Source organism: Lissotriton helveticus, chromosome 6 (genome assembly GCF_964261635.1).
Source record: "Lissotriton helveticus chromosome 6, aLisHel1.1, whole genome shotgun sequence".
NCBI classification, from domain to species: Eukaryota; Metazoa; Chordata; class Amphibia; order Caudata; family Salamandridae; genus Lissotriton; species Lissotriton helveticus.
The window spans coordinates 774,869,338-774,888,628 of record NC_136067.1 but is presented as its reverse complement, the minus strand read 5'-3'; the positions used below and the strand labels follow the sequence as shown (position 1 = coordinate 774,888,628).

At 44.8% G+C, this 19,291-nt stretch overlaps 1 protein-coding gene across 1 annotated transcript in view; it reads right to left on the bottom strand.

Annotated features, from left to right (window-relative positions):
* The window catches only part of LOC144761529 (gamma-aminobutyric acid receptor subunit rho-2-like), a 578,022-nt gene that overhangs the window by 447,690 nt on the left and 111,041 nt on the right, over positions 1 to 19,291 (bottom strand). The window contains exon 2 of the mRNA XM_078646849.1: positions 16,269 to 16,375. Within this exon, the coding sequence (XP_078502975.1) occupies positions 16,269 to 16,375 (107 nt within the window). The remainder of the gene's footprint in view (positions 1 to 16,268; positions 16,376 to 19,291) is intronic.

The following is a 19,291-nucleotide window of genomic DNA, read 5'->3' as shown; positions in this document are numbered from 1 at the left end:
GTGCCCTCCCTTGCTCCCATCTCTCCAGGTCCCATGCTCGGCCATCCGATCTTGGAAGGTGATGGAACACGGGCCTGTTACCCCTACTCTTGCTCTGCCCACTCTCTTCTTCTTCTCTCCTCTCACCGCACACCTCTCTGTTATTTTCCCTCTGGTCTCTACTCTCTCTTTGCCTAGTATCGCTCAGTATCTGATACGATCCTTCCTGGTTCCCCATATTCCCTGGGCTGCGCTCATTTCCGTCATCACAGGGACTATGGTGCGACCTCTCACAACTCCCATTCAGTTCTCTGGTGCCGGGCACACAGTGTGGACACTTAAAGCTGTTTCTGTACTCTTGCGCTCTCCTCTCCCCTTCACTGAGTATTGGGCGCGCCACCCCTCCACTCCCGGGGCCCCCGTTTTCCAAATCTATTCTATTCCCACTCCGGGCCCAATGGGTGACTCCCCTACTATCTCTCTCTCTACAGTCCCACTCCGGGCTGCTCTCCCCAGCCCCGCAGTGAGTCCGAGCTCGGCTGTCCTGACTTTCCCTTTCAGCTTCCGCAGCTATGATGCTCTTTTGAGCCTTCACTGCCTCATCCCACTGCTTCATGTACTCATTTAGCTCTTGAAAGGATTTTCGTCCAGATCCCCTCAGATCCACTGGCCATCTAGGGCCCCCAGGATCTCCTCCTGGGTCCCCTGCTGTGTGCATCGGGGTGCTCCACTCTCTCGGTATCGGCATCTGACTTGGGGAATTGATCGTATCGTTCCTTCTTGCCTTCTCTGCTCTTTCTCTGTCCTTCCGTACCCGTTCTTCCCCTCTTGCTCTCTCTTGGTCATATATCGATATTATAGGACCTATGGTAACAGGTACCTGTAGTGCATCTGGTAATGCGTAGGATGTGGCGCTTTCCGTTTCCGGCGCTCTTTGTACCACAAACCTCCCGACTACCTGTTGCACCTGACTAGGCTGGGACAGCTCTTTCTTTGCCTCTGGATCCCACTCTGAACTGGGAAGCGGTCTATGCTCTCCTGCATTGCCCCCCTTTCCTCCTTCAGTATTCTCGACCTCTCCCCCTGTTCTATTATACGGGGGTGGCCTGTCTGTCAATAATCTGTTTATCAAGCTGTCCTCTGTTTCGCTCTCATCATCTTCTTCTAGGGGGCTTTTATTTACGGGCACCTCTAACACTGGGTACAGTTTATTTACTTCCATGTTATGCACTCTCCATCTTTTAGCATCCGCATCCCACCTGGCATCCTGTACTGCCCTTACCGATCGTTTCACCCTTTCTTGTCGTCTGTTCATATTCTTTTCATGCGCTGCCCTAATCCATGCTTCAAGAGCTTCAAACTGGGTCGGTCTAGGCAAGGGTCTCATTGAGGTCATGACTGATTTTAATCGATGTAACACCTCTAATCTGAACGTCCCGTACTTCGGGAACGTCAGTTCCTCATTTCCTTCAGTAATCTTACTCCACTCTGATATCCAAAGGATCGTATGCAGCCCAACATTCACTGCCATGTAACGAGCTGGCGTACCCTCCGGCGGGGCTTCTTCCCCCTCATACGATCCCCGCTTCTCTTTTTTAAACACCGCTCTCAGCCATTTAAAACACTTCATAATTATGCGCACAATATCCAGTCTCGCTACTCTGTTTACTTCCTGATGACAATCCACCAATCCTGTCGCGGCTTTGCTAGCTTGGCCTATCGCAGCGCGGTCTTTCTCCGGTCGGCCAATCACGTCGCGACACTTTCTGACGTCTTTGCTAGCTGGCCTATCACGGCGCAGTCTTTCTCCGGTCAGCCAATCACTGCGCGACACTTCCTGACGTCACTTTTCTCCGCTTCGCAGCAGCACCCCTCCTTTCTCAACTCGTCTCCCGGTTATGCATGCGTCCCATTCATACACCGAAAAATGACTACTTCCGACCAAGCGGTCACTTCTCTCGACTGTACGTCCACAGTCTATATGTAATTGTCAACTCAACTGACGAAATGTCTATCGTCTCTCTGATAGGTTGCTTACACACACAGTAACTTCCGACCAGCGTCCGTTACTCACGCACTCACTCTTACGGTCCCCCTATCTCGGTCTTTCGGGTGATCAATGGTACCTCATGACCCCCTTCACACTAGTTGACGATTACTCTGGGTGTCCGATACACCCGAACCACTTAAGCTCTCCTTGAACTTAAGATTTCCACCGGTTGCGCGCGCTCACAACCTGTTCCACAGTCACTCTACAGACATTCAACTCCGCCAGACATTACAACATAGATACAATACAAAACACCGCAATCTAACACGCATAACCCTTTATACTCACTCTCGACCGATACTGCTGCCTTTTCTGTCTCACGTCATCCGGATCTTCTTCAGCGGGCTGTTCTTCCGATCATCGATCTCTAGGGGCCTTGGGGTAAGCTAACCTGGCCTAGGTCACCGTCCTCAAGAAGGCAACCATCCTCTATAGCTACCAACTGGAAGGGCGAGATTTTGATCGATACCTCATCACTATTGATCCAAACCTCGATCTGGTCGACTGAACCTTTGTTGCCTGTCTTGGAGGAAGAAAGTGCCCCTCTCTGCAAGCTAGTTCACCCAATAAAGGACTCTGCTCCCAAAGATCACAAACAACTTCTAGCTTTCAAAAGTTTATTGTAAAGATATGATAAGCTGCAAATACAGGCATCTCAGAATGAGATTCACGAGATACACAGGTCCAATTACATACATGTGCTCTCGGAAAGCCCTCAGACGAGCAACGGAAATCACTAACACAAGTTCTAAGAATAATAAAGCTATCAGCATTGACGCATATCTCTCCTTCATTTAAGTTGGAGGAAAACGCACAGGTTAGGCTGTCCCTACCCTGCTCTAGATGGTATCCCTACTTAACCAAGTCCCAACCTAACAAAGGTGTCAGCAGTGAATAACCCCCAAGGGAAGTCACTCACTCTAAGTCTCTTGGTGAAAACCTATAGTTCTCCAGTCATGACCCCTCTCTGCCTACCCATCCGCTCTCTAAAGGGTCCTCAGGTATCTGCTCTAACTCCACCCAGGGGTGCTGTCCCTAATACAAAACAGTCAACAACATTTGAGACGCCCCTTGCGAGACGCCCCTCACGTGGTGTAGCTTCTGGCTTTTTCCATGATGCTTTGTATTGGGCCTCATACGTTAGAGTTGACCTTGCTTCTCAGACTCTTCTCCGGCCCGCTGATACCCCTTAAACATTCCGGAACCCTCCTCCATGTCTGGGCCGTCTACTGAACAGACCTCTATTCATTCATTTATAATTGGATCCCCCCTTTCCTTGCAGACAGACATCTGCAGCCAAGAACCCAACTCTCATAGACTTCCAAAAAGGCTTGCAACATTTCTTGGCCCAGACATGTACGTGCAAATCGATGTTAAAACATTTCAGGCCTACAATATTTCTCATCATGATTATAGCATTCAACTTCTTCATTAATTAAAGCATATTAATACTCTTATTCTATTATTCAGTAAACATCTCTATAAATCATGGCCCATTTAATGCGATGACCAAAACATTAATACAATCTGTGTCGTGAAAAGAAACACCTTCCCTTTTAGCTCTGGCCCTGAGGCCTACCACATTCTGCGTTTAACCACATACCATCTTACATTTTAACAGCTACACGACATGGATTCAGAAATAATCACATCTACTAAAATCATATAGTGTCACACATTTCTGTATTAGTTCCACTTCTACTTAAATCTCTACATTAGCTATACATTCAGAATATAATTACAGATACTATTAGCACTCATGGCATTTCTCCTCATGATTTGTGCTTACTACAGGTAAGTGTGATGTACTCATACATTTAGGTCAGTTTGCGCTCTCTCACCAGCAAGGAGGTGTTTGTGGTATGGCTTTCACAAATAAAGGTCCATCAGCATTAAACAGATGTACACATTCAGTGCAGCCACAGCAGATAAGCTCAACTTTTTTTTAAAGTCACACTGGTGTTTAAAGTATGACTACTGATTTTACGAGTACTTGACAGCAATACTAGATTGAATCTAGATGGAATCTACCATCCATTCACAGCCTTAAGGTCCAGTGATAAAGCTTTGCTCACAGTAGGTCGTATCACCAAATTCCGTTCAGGAGACACATCCTTTTCTTACCTTGCCCCCCTCTTCTGGAAAAAGCTTCTGCTCCATATACGTCAATGCACAGACCATTACAAATTTAGAAAACGTCTTAAAACATTGTTATATGTGGCCTAATCGGTTTTCTCCTCTGGTTGTGAGAGTTGTTGCGACAAGATACCCCTTCCAGGGTGATTCAAGTGCATTATACATTAAATTAACATAGCATATTAATTGGGTAAACAGGCAGTATAGGATTTACCAAAGGTTCTCCGATGCCCGCTGATGACCGCAACATGCCATTGGAAGACAGTAAAGAACCAGGGACTGAAAGAATCAGACGGGTTGAAGAATGACAGCCACCTAAATTTGATTGAAATGTGCACACAAAGAGCAGTACGTAGGGGCCCACATCCACATATTTACTCCAGAATAACTCCTGGGAGGTTTTTACGTCCCTGCTTCTGATGCCTTCTTGGGGGAGGCAAGAGGAGGGTTTTCATGGAGCAGGATGTATAGCCATAAACACATTTCAGATCATGCAAACAGGATTTATTTTATTTTTGTATTGAATATAAACGGTTTATGTAGTGCTGCCTCACACAGAGTTTTTGAGGCACTATACAATGAACAATATTGCTTGAGTAAAAGAGGAAACACAGCTACACTGGTTTTATGTAGGAGCATGAAAAGCATGGCAGATCTGGAAAGGACTTCAGCAGAAGCACAAGGAACTTCAGCCAAACTTTTACTGACTGATCAGGAGGCCAATGAGTGGGTCAGCCAACAGGGAGTGTTGGCAGTTGGGAGTGACTGCATGAAGAGGGGAGTTTTTAACATGAAGAAAATCTGGTCTACACTAGACAGACATCAAGGGATTGTATGGTTCAATCTACATCACAGGAAGTATTACTTGAGTTACATGTTAGGTTATGTTAATTCTGTTTATATAGCGCATGGCTACCCCAGCAACGGGGCGTCCCAGCGCTTGTGGACATGCTTGAAGGTAAAACAGCGCAGCCAATGAGAGTATGTTAGATGGAAGAAAACAACCAGGTTTTAATCTGTTTTCGAAAGAGCATGTGGTTAGTGGTGGCCCGAGCCCATAGTGGGATCGAGTTCCAGAGCTTCGGGGCCAGATACCTGAAGGAACGGCCACCGGCTCTACTCCTCCGGATCTTAATTGTGCGGGCAAGAGATAAATCTGCCGAGTGGAGGGCACCCGTGGGGGCATATAGGGAACAAAGTCCCTGCAAAGTTTGGGGGCCAGCGCCAGACAGAATTCTGTGGGTTAAGCATAGAGTTTTAAATTGAATGCGTTGTTTGATCGGCAGCCAATGCAGGCGTCGAAGAATCGGGGAAGTATGGCAGGTTTTTGGTAGTGCAAACAAAATACGAGCGGCCGCATTCTGAGCTCTTTATAGCCTATTTATCACTGTCAGGTAAGAGCCAAGCATAAGAGCATTACAGTAGTCTAGATGGGATAAGACTAAAGCCTGGACTATGATCTGAAGAGTGGGAGGCTCAAAGAAGCAGAGAATGGGTTTGAGGGAGCGTAGTCGACCATAACAGGTGCCTGCCACTCTTTTGGCATGGATCTCTAGAGAAAGTGAGTTATCCAGCATCACGCCCACATTTTTAACTACCTCCTTAGGAGTGGGGCAGAGGTCCTAGTGTGGGGGCCACCAGTGTTTGTCCCATTTCTGTGTTTCATTGCCTATTAAAAGTACCTCCGTTTTGGATGAATTTAACTGGAGACAGTTCTGAGACAACCAGTTGGATATGGCCAAAATGTCTTCTTGGAATTTGATTTGATCCATCACAGTGTTTTTGGAAAAGGTGAAAATGAGTTGTGTATCGTCCGCGTACGATATTAATTTAATCTTACGTTCCCGGGCCAGCATGGCCAGGGGGCGGACATACACGTTGAACAATGTGGGGCTGAGCGCAGAACCCTGCGGAACCCCACATTCCAGGGAATGCCTGCTGGACGAGTACGGCAGGGCGTGCACCTGGAAGGAGCGGTTGGATAGAAATGACGCGAACCAATCCAAGGCACTCTCCCTGACTCCGATCTCCCACAGTCTCTCAAGCAGGATCCTGTGGGAGACCGTGTCGAAGGCCGCGCTCAAATCCAGCAGAATCAAAATCGAGGTCTCGCCCTGGTCCTGCGCCTCCCTTAGGTGTTCCGTGACGGCCAATAAAGCAGACTCCGTGCTGTGTTTAGCACGGAATCCGTTAGGGACTCGTCGAGAATTCCATTGGACTCCAGGTAGGTGGTCAGGATGGAATTCACATGAGCTTCCGCCACCTTGGTAAGGTACGGGACTAGAGAGATAGGTCTAAAGCTATCCGGCCTGGCGGGGTCCAACGAGGGTTTTTTTAGAAGGGGGACTACCTTAGCATGTTTCCAAGATTTAGGGATGGCGGCTGACAGAAATGAGTTGTTGATCAGTGCCTGCCCCTCCCGCAGAATGGAGTCCAGGAATGATCTAAACAAATCAGGTTTGACGGGATCTTCCGGGAAGCCGGACTTTACTTTTAAGGCCAGGAATTTCATCTCAGCCTGCTCAGTGGGTGGAAAGATTTGAAGTGAGTGTGAGATGTCAGTTGGGCCTATGGTGGGGCTGGGGGTCGTAGTGTGTCCATCCGGGTGTAGAGAGTTGTAGATACCTTTGAATTTGTCAATAAAGAAGCATGCTAGCTCTTCGCACTGTGCGTCAGATGCTATCAAGTTACCTGTTCCCTCCGGAGCCTTGGTCAGGTCCTTCACCAGAGCAAAAATAGTTTTGGAGCGGTTGGTGCTGGAATTGATCAAGTCAGTGTAATAACTGTCTTTGGTCGATTTTATAAGTTTGTGATAAGCTTTAGTGGCAGATCTGAAGTTAGTTTTGGCCAGGGGATCGTATGATCGCCTCCAGATGCGCTCCAGTAGCTTACATTCCTTTTTTTTAGTTGTGAGTGGCCCCGAGTACCACGGATGGGACTGCACACGCTTAGGCCTTGACCGTTTCATAGGGATGAAATGATCAAGTGACTCATTTATCCACTCCCTGTAAGCTGTGTCGGCCTCCTCCATGTTACTAGGCCAGATTGGGCGGGAAGTTTTCAGTCTGGTTTCAAACAGTACATTATCCAGTTTGTACCAGGGGCTCCTCCACAGAAGAGGAGGGAGCTTTTCCCTACAGCTAGCTGGAATCTTGATCGAAATGAGGACCGGGAAATGATCGGTCAAACTGAGGGGACTAGGAGTAGTGATTGTAATTTCCTGGATGTTTGTAAACACTGGTTCTAAAAGGTGACCTGCCTGATGTGTTGGCCCATTGACTAGCTGGTTAAGCTGGCAAGCCTCCAGGTCGCCCAAAAATGTTAGTATGGTGGGCGAATCACGACGTTCAAGATGGAGATTGAGGTCCCCCAATATACTAAAGTTTGCTGATTGTAAAGCTAGCGCCGAGATGGTCGATACCAGTGACTCCTGGAAGGCGCTCGCTAACCCAGGGGGGCGATATATCAGGAGTCCCGTAAGGGTAAAAGTATCGGAGACCCTTATCTTAAATATCGCACTTTCACAGCTAACTATGCTTGTGGGGTTAAGGGTACAGGAATAGTTGCTTTTAAAAATTACCGCTAAACCCCCCCCTTCCTATTGGTCTATTCTGAGTACATATAAGATAGCCTGGAGGGAGAGCCAGGGCTGAAATGGCCGAGATGTCATCGGTTAGCCACGTTTCTGTCAGAAATAATAGGTCGGGGGAGCGATCTGTAAGAAGCTCATGAACGTCTTCGTGGTGTTTCACTAGGGACCTACAATTTAGGCTCAGTATACTTAATATTGTGGAATTCTTTGCCACTGAGGCTACAGATAATGGCGTCGGACAGACCTCTGAGGCCTTAAAGCTGCAGTGGTCGCAATGTACACGGCGGGAACCGGGGTGCCACAGATGTGCCATACAGTCTGCCTGCTGACTCCTGATAGCAATCAGCTCCTCTCGAGCGTAGGGGGCCATTCGATTGCCTATCGACCAGGGGTCCAGGCACCTGGCGACGGACCAGCGTGGACGGGCGCAGACAGGCTCGCCTTTGGCGACCCGCCGGCGGTCTGCCGCGCGTGTCCGCTGCACGGGAGAAGGTGGTGCTGCCTAAGAAGGCACCAGTCCCGCCTCTGGCGGAAGTGTGACTCCCTCAGGGGCCGGGACAAAGGTCAGGAACGCCCTCCACGCAAGCGGCACAAGCTGTGGTGGAACGGGGCGGCAACCGAGTGAAAAGCAAGGTGAGTTACACAAGAATACAGATTAAAAGCAGATTTCAACAACGTGGTTTTAAAATCAGGAAACAAACTTCTCAATCGCTGCTGTGGCGCCTAGCATATCAGGCACGTCTGCTGCGCGGGAGAAGGTGGTGCTGCCTAAGAAGGCACCGGTCCCGCCTCTGGCAGAAGTGTGATGCCCTCAGGGGCCGGGCCAAAGGTCAGGAACGCCCTCCACGCAAGCGGCACAAGCCATGGTGGAACGGGGCGGCGACCGAGTGAAAAGCAAGACGAGTTACACAAGAATACAGTTTAAAAGCAGATTTCAACAACGTGGTTTTAAAATCAGGAAACAAACTTCTCAAGCGCTGCTGCGGCGCCTAGCATATCAGGCACGTCCGCTGCGCGGGAGAAGGTGGTGCTGCCTAAGAAGGCACCGGTCCCGCCTCTGGCAGAAGTGTGACGCCCTCAGGGGCCGAGCCAAAGGTCAGGAACGCCCTCCACGCAAGCGGCACAAGCCGTGGTGGAACGGGGCGGCGACCGAGTGAAAAGCAAGGTGAGTTACACAAGAATACAGTTTAAAAGCAGATTTCAACAACGTGGTTTTAAAATCAGGAAACAAACTTCTCAATCGCTGCTGCGGCGCCTAGCATATCAGGCACGTCCGCTTGGGTTTAACCATACAGCCAGCACCCAAATAGCAGTGGCGGCTCGTCCACAATGGCGGAGGAGCATCGGCCCATTGGCTAAGAGCCAGCAACTGAAAAATAAAACATTATTTTATAATAGTTTTATTTTTCAGTTGCTGACTGAGCCAGTGTGTTAAGGAGGGGCCATGGGCGGGAAGAGGAATGGAGTGCTTTGTGCACTTCTACGCATGCATGTCTATTTTGCCGACCGTCTTAGGCCGGCCAAACGGCCATGCACACTTAGGTTTCTCTAACCCGGCTATGATTATAGTTTACATTTTCAGTTGCTGACTGAGCCAGTGTGTTAAGGAGGGGCCATGGGCGGGAAGAGGAATGGAGTGCTTTGTGCACTTCTACGCATGCATATCTGTTTGGCCGACCGTCTTAGGTCGGCCAAACAGACATGCGCACTTAGGTTTCTCTAACCCGGCTGTGTTCTACAGCCAGGTGGAGAAACGGCACAGACTCCTTGTGACTGAGCGGAGCATCAAACCAGCCCCTCAGGCTAATCCTGGTGCTGGTCGCATAGTATAAGAGCAGCATCAGGATTGGAAGAAGCGTCTGTCCCAGGGACTGTCGGAAGCAGCAGGAGAACACAGGAACACCGAAGCGCGAGGCAGCCACAGGTTCAGATATGTTTTTTTTTTTTTTTTAAATTCAAGGTCCCCCTCCCCCGCCACTGCTCTGCCATCCCACCACTGCCTATTGGGAGAAACCACAACTGCCAACGAGGCAGAGTCAGACAAAGACATAACCTTCAAAAGTGTGATAACTGAGACATTCTGGAACTGGGAAAGTGTGGGTGCTGTTGACATTGCGAAAGATTACAAAATGAATGGAATTATGGAAGAATGTGAAGTCATTGCCGATTTATATTAGAAGATAGCAAACTGTGCTATCAGGGTATTGCCAAAAACTGCAAAACCTGCAAAGTGTGCCACCTACAGAACTATTGAAGCTACAGCATATGTTAATAGACCCATAATGGAAGCTGTGAACTGAGATGACTTGAAACTCTGTATGTATTGTTTTTTCCCCAAATATATTGTTTTCATTTTGGTCCACTGTAATTACATGTAGATATATTTTATTATTATTCATTGAACGATTTTACATAGCATGTACAAGTTCCGATAGCATGAGAGCACTTTACATTGGTAAAAGGACATAACAGAAAACATATATACAAAGCACAAAATGCACTTATGTAAGACAACATCAAGTATTACAAAACAAAGAAGAAAATAATAACAGGATATGTTCAGAGTTGGTTGTGTAAGAGGAACCAAACTTAGGTCAGTAAAAAATAAGGTGAATCCACAGAAGTACAAATCATGAGCAGTGGGACTGGTTGGGAATGAGATTTCTGATGCAAAGGTATTAAAATGCCCCAGTAGCCATAAGAGCTCCAGGACTGGATTAGGGTGGTGTCCAGAGGGAAGGGAGCAGCATGGTCAAGAAGGACATGTTTCAATTGTGACCTCTGGTGTGGTCTGAGGCCTGCTAAACTGAGTTTTGCCACATGTCTAATGGTGTGCATTGCATCACCTGATTACGTGGGACTAGCCCAACAGGCTGACACTCAAGAATTATTAATCTCTGGAAGTGCAGGAAACTCTGTCTGTTGCCAATAGATCTTACTTGGGGAATAGAAAGTTTCCCCAAAATTAATAGATCCACTGACTGCTTACAAAGCTAAACTCCCACCATGGCAGCTCTGCCAAAGTCTCATAACGATACATGTACATTACTTCTTAATTTGGTTGTCTGAAATGTATCTTTTACAAATATTTACCCCAAAGGGTTCTTAGTGGGAAAATGCCCAAAACGTCCTTATTAAATTCTCTTTAAATGGCAAATGTTTGTACCAACATTACTGGGAAAATCTTTTCCAAATCCACTATTTGTCACTAATTTTACATAGATCAATAGGGGAGAGTTTCCAGCTCTCTTGATGAGCGGTGTTTAAATTCTTTCAATACTGATGAATTCTCCTGAAATGTTAGTTAACATTCAGAATTTTTTTTACTACACCTAGGTAAATTGGTATTTCAATCCAATAAAATGTTTGTCGCAGCACTATGTTATGCTTTTAGTTATGATGTGCAAGTAAGGATTGGTGATTTCTGCGAATGTATGTGTACTATTTATGCACAATGTTTTTTACCAAAATAGTCATACGTTTCAATCCTTCTACCAGGACATCTATGCACATATGTTCTGTTGTAGTTCAGAAGTTGCTCACCATCTGTATTAACTCACACATGTTGCTCCCCGGTCACCAAATGTGGGAAATCCCAGGCTCAGACGGATTCACAGATCAAATGAAAACTGACCTAACAACTAGTTTTTGTTTACTGGGGGTTCTGACGGAGGGCAGTCCGATTAACGACATTACAATGCATCCACTTTTGCCTTATGCATAACAACCATAACATCGTCCACTCTTGGTGGTAAGTAGTGAAACAGAGGAGCGAGTTACACAAATAACCTGTACTATCAAGATCGCTACATTTGTAGAAGGTCACACTGGGTTCACATCCTACAACATCCACTCCAGGCATCTCCCGGGAACGTCACAGCCTATAATCCTTCACAACCTATAGTCCTTCACTCGTTATTCGCATACATCAACAGTGCTAAATCCCCTCATCTTCTTTGCCCAACACTATTTTGTACCGGGTCTGAGCCATATCCGTCCTTCACTTAACTTTTTCACTTAACTTCCAAACTTCACCAGTGTGATACCAAGGTTTTTGAAATCTAAACAATCACTGAACATACACAAATAATATCTTTCTGTCAAAGATCTTGCTGTTATGTCTAGAAGGTTGGTTTATGAATGAGTCACTGCGATGCTATATGGAGACATGACTACAAAGAGCATAGACCTTAAACAGAAACATTCAAACCAATTCCACAGAGTGACCTATGGAAAAATCTAAGTTTGCCATAAACACAGAATGTTTGTGTAGCTTGTTGTCTTTTAGTTTGACATTGGATATTAAGTGAATTATATTCTAAGATTATGGCACCTGTGACTTATGCTTGGTGGCATGGAGCTTTTCCAACTGTTCATTATTCTCTGCATTGTGTTTATTAGTAAGGTGTTCAATAGTTTACTTTTAGGCCCATTTATTGGTGCTGTATTTTCCAGTGTTGAGAGAAAAATGTAGGGAAGCAAGTTGTACAAAAGGGGGTGGTGATGGACGGAGCATCTGAACCAATCAAACACTCACACCCAGTCAAAAGATCTGGGTTTGATCCATCACCGTGAACCAAGTTGTTACATTCTGGGTCAATGGTATCTAGTATTTTATGATCATTGCTGGATCAACGTAGTTGAAATCTGAGGCATAAGAAAAGTATATGTTCGATTGTTGCTCCTTGTTCTTGGCATTTCTAGCAAGCAATCCATTGTCAATATTCACAGACTTCCTCAAGAGTAAGCCATCAAGGCCAATCATCATAAAATACTGCCCCAGAATGGAACTCGATAAACCACCATAAAGTATAAAACAAAATACACTGCAGCTAGACCACCTTTCACCTTCGCTGTCCACACTTGTGCCCTTTTGCTCCACAAGCACATAGCCCACACAATCCCAAATCAAGCTTAAGCTCCCATGCTATTGGTTGTATAGATAATGGGATGAAACTGTCAAAAGCGTCTGGATCAGACCACATTACCTGATCACCGAACTCAGGCAGTGGGACACCATAGCATGTTGTGTAAGGCACATCACGCACAGAAGCGGAAATCATTCGCAAGGTGCAAAGGGGCAAAGCCATGCACGTGTGATCCTCATTAGCAGTGCACTGGGAAAAATATGGTATATATGTCAGATTAAATATGTTGTAATGTTTGCCTGTCTGCAATGGTTCTTGATTTATGAAGTGGTTTAAAATCTTTTTGTCAGTTCTAATGTGCTAGGAGATCGTATGGGCACATATGGTCGAGGCTGTGCATTAGTCAGCTCCCTGGCACAGAATTCCTAGCATCCCCTAAAGCTGCTACAGAAAGTATATCTGTAACTTGTAACAAAGCAAATATTAATTGCCTGGTCTGATACACATAGGATCTCTCTCTGGTAGAGGATAATCTCGATTCACGCATAAATGGGAGTTTGCTCTCCTGCTGGTTTGTCCCACATAACGTTAGCCAGGTAAAACTTGGTGGAATTTGCACAGATAAGTACCACAACATTCCAAGTTTCACTGTTCAAAAACAGAAGCTCAATGGTCCTCCTGTAAACCCTGATACCGCCTTAGAGGCCTCTTTGGCATCACTCAGTAAGCATTCCCACCGGCTTAATATTGCAGTCCCGCAGGGCAACAACAGTGAGGCACCGCTGGGCTCTTACCTGAAGAAATACATCCAATGCAGTGGAGTTCCACAAGGCTAATGGCACCAGTAGGGAATGGCGCCAACCTCATCCTCACTGCTCTTATCATCAGGGCACTAGTGCTAGAGTAGATTTCTGACCTCCACACATGCTCTGTAGAATTAAACTCACTGTGCACACTCCATGATCAGGAAAACTGTCTATGCTCCCGGGCTGCTTACAAAAACGTGTTGGGTATCTCGTCCAACAAATGTTGTCCAGCATCACAAAGCTCCTGGATTACATTCCGTTTCCCATTGGTTCTTATTATTTGATTCCTTGTCCTTTCTTATTTCTGCCTGCTGTACCCTGCCTTTTCTAAGGTTTAGCACAGCTATTCCCTGCAGTGCTCCAGGTCTCAAGTCAATTACTACCGAGGAGTTTCCTTTTCTAATTCTGCCAACTCACCCATGTCACCAACAATTGGCTGTTCTATGGCCATCCCTCTCACTTTATTAAAACCAATTATCTCACGCTATAGTGGCTCAACTACTCTTTACTTGCCAGTGTAATTTTCCCTGATAGCATGTCAGCAGTATCTGGTTATCTGGTTGAGAGTTGCTACTCATATCTGTTCATTTGTCCTGAAAAGTTGTGAAGTTGTGACTAGAAGCTGTGAACAGCATGGCTACCAGAAAGGCTAGGGTTAAGAATCTCCAGCACACAATCAAGGCATTTCAGGCCCTGAGCAACACTGTTCCTTCCACCCAATCATCTCTATGAGCGTCTCTTCGATCTACAGCAAAATGCTCCAAATCCACATGGAAAAATCTACTCCTTGTCCAGGTCAAAGAAATAAGTGTTGAAAAAATACATTGGTGACTGTCTTCTTAAAGATTTTGTGTGAGTCAACCAAGCTCCTCTCTTTTTTCCCCAGGGGTGCAGATAATCATGTTTGTATTCAGCCTGGGATGAATTAAAGACAGCTTCCTATATGCGTTTCCATGTCCCCCACTACAATTGAAAGGTTTGTTACTGAGCTTTTCCTGGATATCATTGGTAAATGGCTCCCAGAATACTTCCATGACATTCAAATCTACTCACATTTCTTTCCTGACAATCAGAAATATGTACGAGAAGTCATGAGTATACAAGACTACCATCTCTCTGCCAAACAGGAGAAATGTTCCTTTCACGTACATGAAATAAATTTGTCCAATACAATAATGGTTAATGCCACAGAATTTGAAGGACCACCAGAGATTTCTAGGCTTCCTCAACTTCTAGAGAAAGTAAATTTGCAACTTTTCTTTTTTGGTCTTACAACTAATCAATCTAACCTAAGATGGGTAAACCATATTTATGTCCCTAAGGAACTCAATCAGAGGGACTTTACTTGAGCATGCACATCCTGAGGAAAAAAGAATCTTGAAACAGATGCTTCTAATACTGTCTCAGGGGCCATCTTTCTATGGGAAAAATAAACACAAGAATTACATCTAGTGACCTACTACTACACTTGGTTAACCTCTGCTAACGTGACTTACACTATCTTGGGGAAAGAGTTATTGGCTATACAAGTCATGTTTATGAAACGCAAACATTTCCTAAAGATTCTAGATTCTGGTATAATGCATATTGGCAAGTTAGGAATACCTAGTTCAAACCTACTACTCTAATCTGTGCATTTCCTCTGGCACCTTGCAGTCTTTTCCTGTTATACATTTGTAAAAGAGGGCTCATCACCAAGTTTCTAATGTCTAAGAGCAACTTTTCATTTAGGTCAATGTAACCTTCCACCTCATGGGGGTCTCTTGGGTGCATGTTCTCATATTTTGTTAAGGTATTTTAAAATCATAAGCGTGCAGAGGTTAATTTATTTAGTTTTGAACAAGCTTCTTGTAAAATGCACTGTCTTGGAAAGTATAAAAAGGCTCACACTTTGGTGTTCCTGCCTCGAAGGTAAATGGGATATTTGTATCGGGCACTTCCATCTCAGTTTTAATGACCCACTGAGGCCTGTTGCTTTAGCTACTGCAGTGCAGGATTACAAGTGGGCATATGTTCCCAGCGATTAATGGCTGAATGTTTCTGATGTTTAATCACTTACAGTCCACTCTCGAATGTTTTTCTGTTTCTCTTCTGGGAAGTGAGTGGTAAAAGGTTCTCTTGCTTCCAAATAAGAAACAATAGGTTCTAAATGTGGCATAAGGAGGTCTCAAGAGTTCGCCATTCTATGTGTGTGTGTTGATGATTATAGAATATGGACCCTGTAAAGTCAGGTTCATCAGAATATTGGTCATAAACGTGTGTGGCAGCATCTTCAGTGTCAGGGTCCACAATTAGGAGCAGACACTCCCAACAAAATGGACCACATTCCGAAATTGTTAGTATTTTTTGTTTGTTTGTAGTTTTATATAACCTGTACTCGGTCCGAAGGCATTGGAGCAATTACCATGAGCACCAGCTACATTGCACAAAATCAAATTCAGTTTTATTTTAGGCTAACACAGTCAATGTTCTGAATTTCAGCAACTAAAACAGCAGCCATTTTTACCAACATTTATAAATGTCAGCCCTGTGAGAAAGAATGCTACGTCCAATTGGAGAACTAGCGACAATAACACTGTGGTAAAACGTGTGTAGCCTCAATGGCAATTCTACCAATCTTTTAACCCTTTAAATTAATGGGTCTTCTTTTTCAGTCTGACCTGCAATGGGCACTTTGAGGAACTTTCTACCAGTCATCTAGTCTCAGTTTTTGTATTTTCTTCATTTTATACACGCCGTAATCGCATCCGAAGCAACAAATTCGTTTACAATTAAGAAAGCAATGATACGATGGAATGTTCTCGAACATAGAGTAGAAACAGGATTTTGTGACTCACCTCCGAAAGCTGGCCTCATGGTGAAATCGTGGTCGTCGACTCTCAGGAGCTGCTCGGTCTTTCCCCGTCTGGTTTTGGTTAAGTCGTGATTCCTCTTATAAATGTTGCTGAAAAGATACAAGTGAAGATTCCTTAATGTTTTACTGCTTTCTCACTTCACAGATAAACTAAGTAAAACTGGGCAGTTTACTTGATAAGGAACTTAACTACATATCCCTCAACGAAACAAATCTTTTAGAAAAATACGCTCTATGTCTGCAAACCACAATAAAGTAAAGGTGTACTTATTCGTTAGAAAAATAAATTCAATCTGTTCATTAAAAAAAATGCACTGCTGGTACTGAACTTGTAAAGCTACAATTTATTCAACACACATATCTGCTCCAAGGTGTACCTTAACACTGCCATTGCTTTTAACTCATTTAATCATTAATGCTTTTCCAATGTGCCCTTCCTCATTTATATTGCAGTAGCTCCCTATTACAACGTAGGAACCTTATTCAAATAGAAGTTTCACTTATCAACCCATACACATGATGTCTAATTATGGGGAAAAAAAGAAATCTAATTATTGAAAATATTATTAGAACATGGGAATGTTGAGAGCTTAATTGAAGACAAAGAAGTCGATCACAGCGTATAATGGCTGGCAGAGGCCTTCTGTGCCAACATTCCAATGTCTTTACATTTCTCCCTTTTTAATTTAGAACACTACCTCCAGTGGTTGAAATGTTCTAATAGCCTCATATCAATCAATCAATCAATCAATCAATCAATCAGAATACTTGTAAAGCGCGTTACTTACCCGTGAGGGTCCCAAGGCGCTAAGGGGAAGGGGGTTCTGCTACAGCTCGAAGAGCCAGGTCTTGAGGAGTCTTCTGAAGGTGACTAGGTCTTGGGTCTGCCGTATGTGGGTAGGGAGGGTGGTTCCAGGTCTTGACGGCGGGGTAGGAGAAGGATGCGGGGGACAGCGGCGAGGGCGAGGCTGGCGGAGCGGAGTTGGCGGGTGGGGGTGTCGAAGCTGAGTCTGCTGTTCAGGTAGGCTGGTCCGGCGTTGTGGAGTGCTTTGTGTGCGTGGGTGAGGAACTTGAAGGTGATCCTCTTATCGACGGGGAGCCAGTGTAGGTCTCTCAGGTGGGAGGTGATGTGGCTGCAACGGGGGATGTTGACGATCAGTTGGGCAGAGGTGTTTTGGATGCATTGTGGTCGTCGTAGGTGTTTGGCTGGGATTCATAGCCCATCTGTCTTGGACTATACTGGTTGTTAAAGTCCCTCTCCCTCGTCATGTGCCCTTGCTTGCCTGTCAGGCGTATAATTGGGGTTGAGGACCTTTAACAACCTGTATTGCCCACAGCAGTGGGCTATTAGGATATAATAGAACATAACACTATTACCTTTCACAGACAATTTGTATTTGTCTTTGAATGTTCGTGTCACTAGAGACAACCGTTGGCCTGTGAATCACCAACTACAATCACCATTCGACTGATTGCAAAGCAACATTTCTGCAATAGAAAAGGGCAATGTCTAACTTCTAGGATTTCTTCAAATTGTGGCACTTTTAAAATTCCAGTTTGTTGGGATCCTTGCTTTGGCAAAGTCTGGAAACAGATTTTACCACATAAAAATCTCACAGTGAGGCTGCCATCCCTGGCTTTATCCTCACATGTAGTTCATTGATTTCCTCTGCATCACGTCTGTTTTGTCTGTCCATTAGTTCAATAGGGGAAATGGAAGGTTTGCTTTTCTCAGCTTAGTGGTATATTCACACAGGGCCCAACTCACAACTTATGTTCTGAGTAGTTGTGTCTAACTCATGGAATTCCCTTGAGTGAGATATGCTTCTTCATTGAAAAAAACGTTTTGTGGATTGGTGGTGGCTGTCGGGTAACTAGTGAATTTTCTCTGATATTTTCATGGCCACTGGCTAAATATTATATATTATTCACTAATTGGCTGGCGGCTTTGCAAATATCAGAGAGACTTCACTATATACCCAGCCACTGCTAAATAGTAGAGATTCTGTACTGTTTGGCCGGCAGCTACGCAAATAGCAAGAAACACTACTATTAAGCTGACCAATTGCTAAATAACAAACACTATGCACTATTTGTCCAGCAGACATGCAAATTGCCACAGAACGTCACTTTTTATCTAACGGCCTGAAAATAGCAGACATTGTGTACAATTTGGCCAGCGTACATGCAGGTAGCAAATAAACATCCTTATTTACCTGGCTAAACAACTAAAGTTATGTACTATTTAACCAGTGGTCTTACAAAAAGAAATTCACTATGTACCTATCTGTTGAATAAAAAGCAGACAGTATGTACTATTTGGATGGCAGCCTTGATAATAGAAAAGGAACAGCCTTATTTTAGTGGCCAATGACTAAGTAGCAGAAATATGTACTCGAGCATTTTTGTAAATAGCAATAAAACGTGGAGGCTGGGTAGATAGCAGGCAGTGTGAAACACATGGCCAGCAACCATGCAAACAGCAGAGAAACTTCACTATTAATCTGCCTGCTGTCTAAACAGCTGCAATTATATATTTTCATTTCTGGTGCAGATTTCAGCAAGCACGTATCACCAGGTCGAACAGCAAGCAAGAGGTGAACACAACTGGCACCAAACTCCTTATACAGAATAGCGACAAAAAGGCTTAAATGCAATTTCCACACAAACAGCATTAACACATGTCTAAAGGTCCAAAGAGACAGTTTGAATGTTTCCAACTAAATGTGGAAGGCATGACACAAATTTCCACCTCTTTATACCATGGGCAAGTCACAGCAACATGGGAGGCCCTTTATGGAGCTTTCATGTACTTTACAAGTGCTGCTGCTCCTTTACGTTTACCTGAAGAGGCGGCGAATAATAAAGATGATTAGATCCTTTGGAAGACTAAGTGAAACTATTCACTTTCCTGCAACTATGTGCTCGCTCTTTCTCACAAAGTCACAGGAATATCCCAGAGCCAGCTATAGAATTAACAAGAGACTCCAAAAGATGTATGCCAGT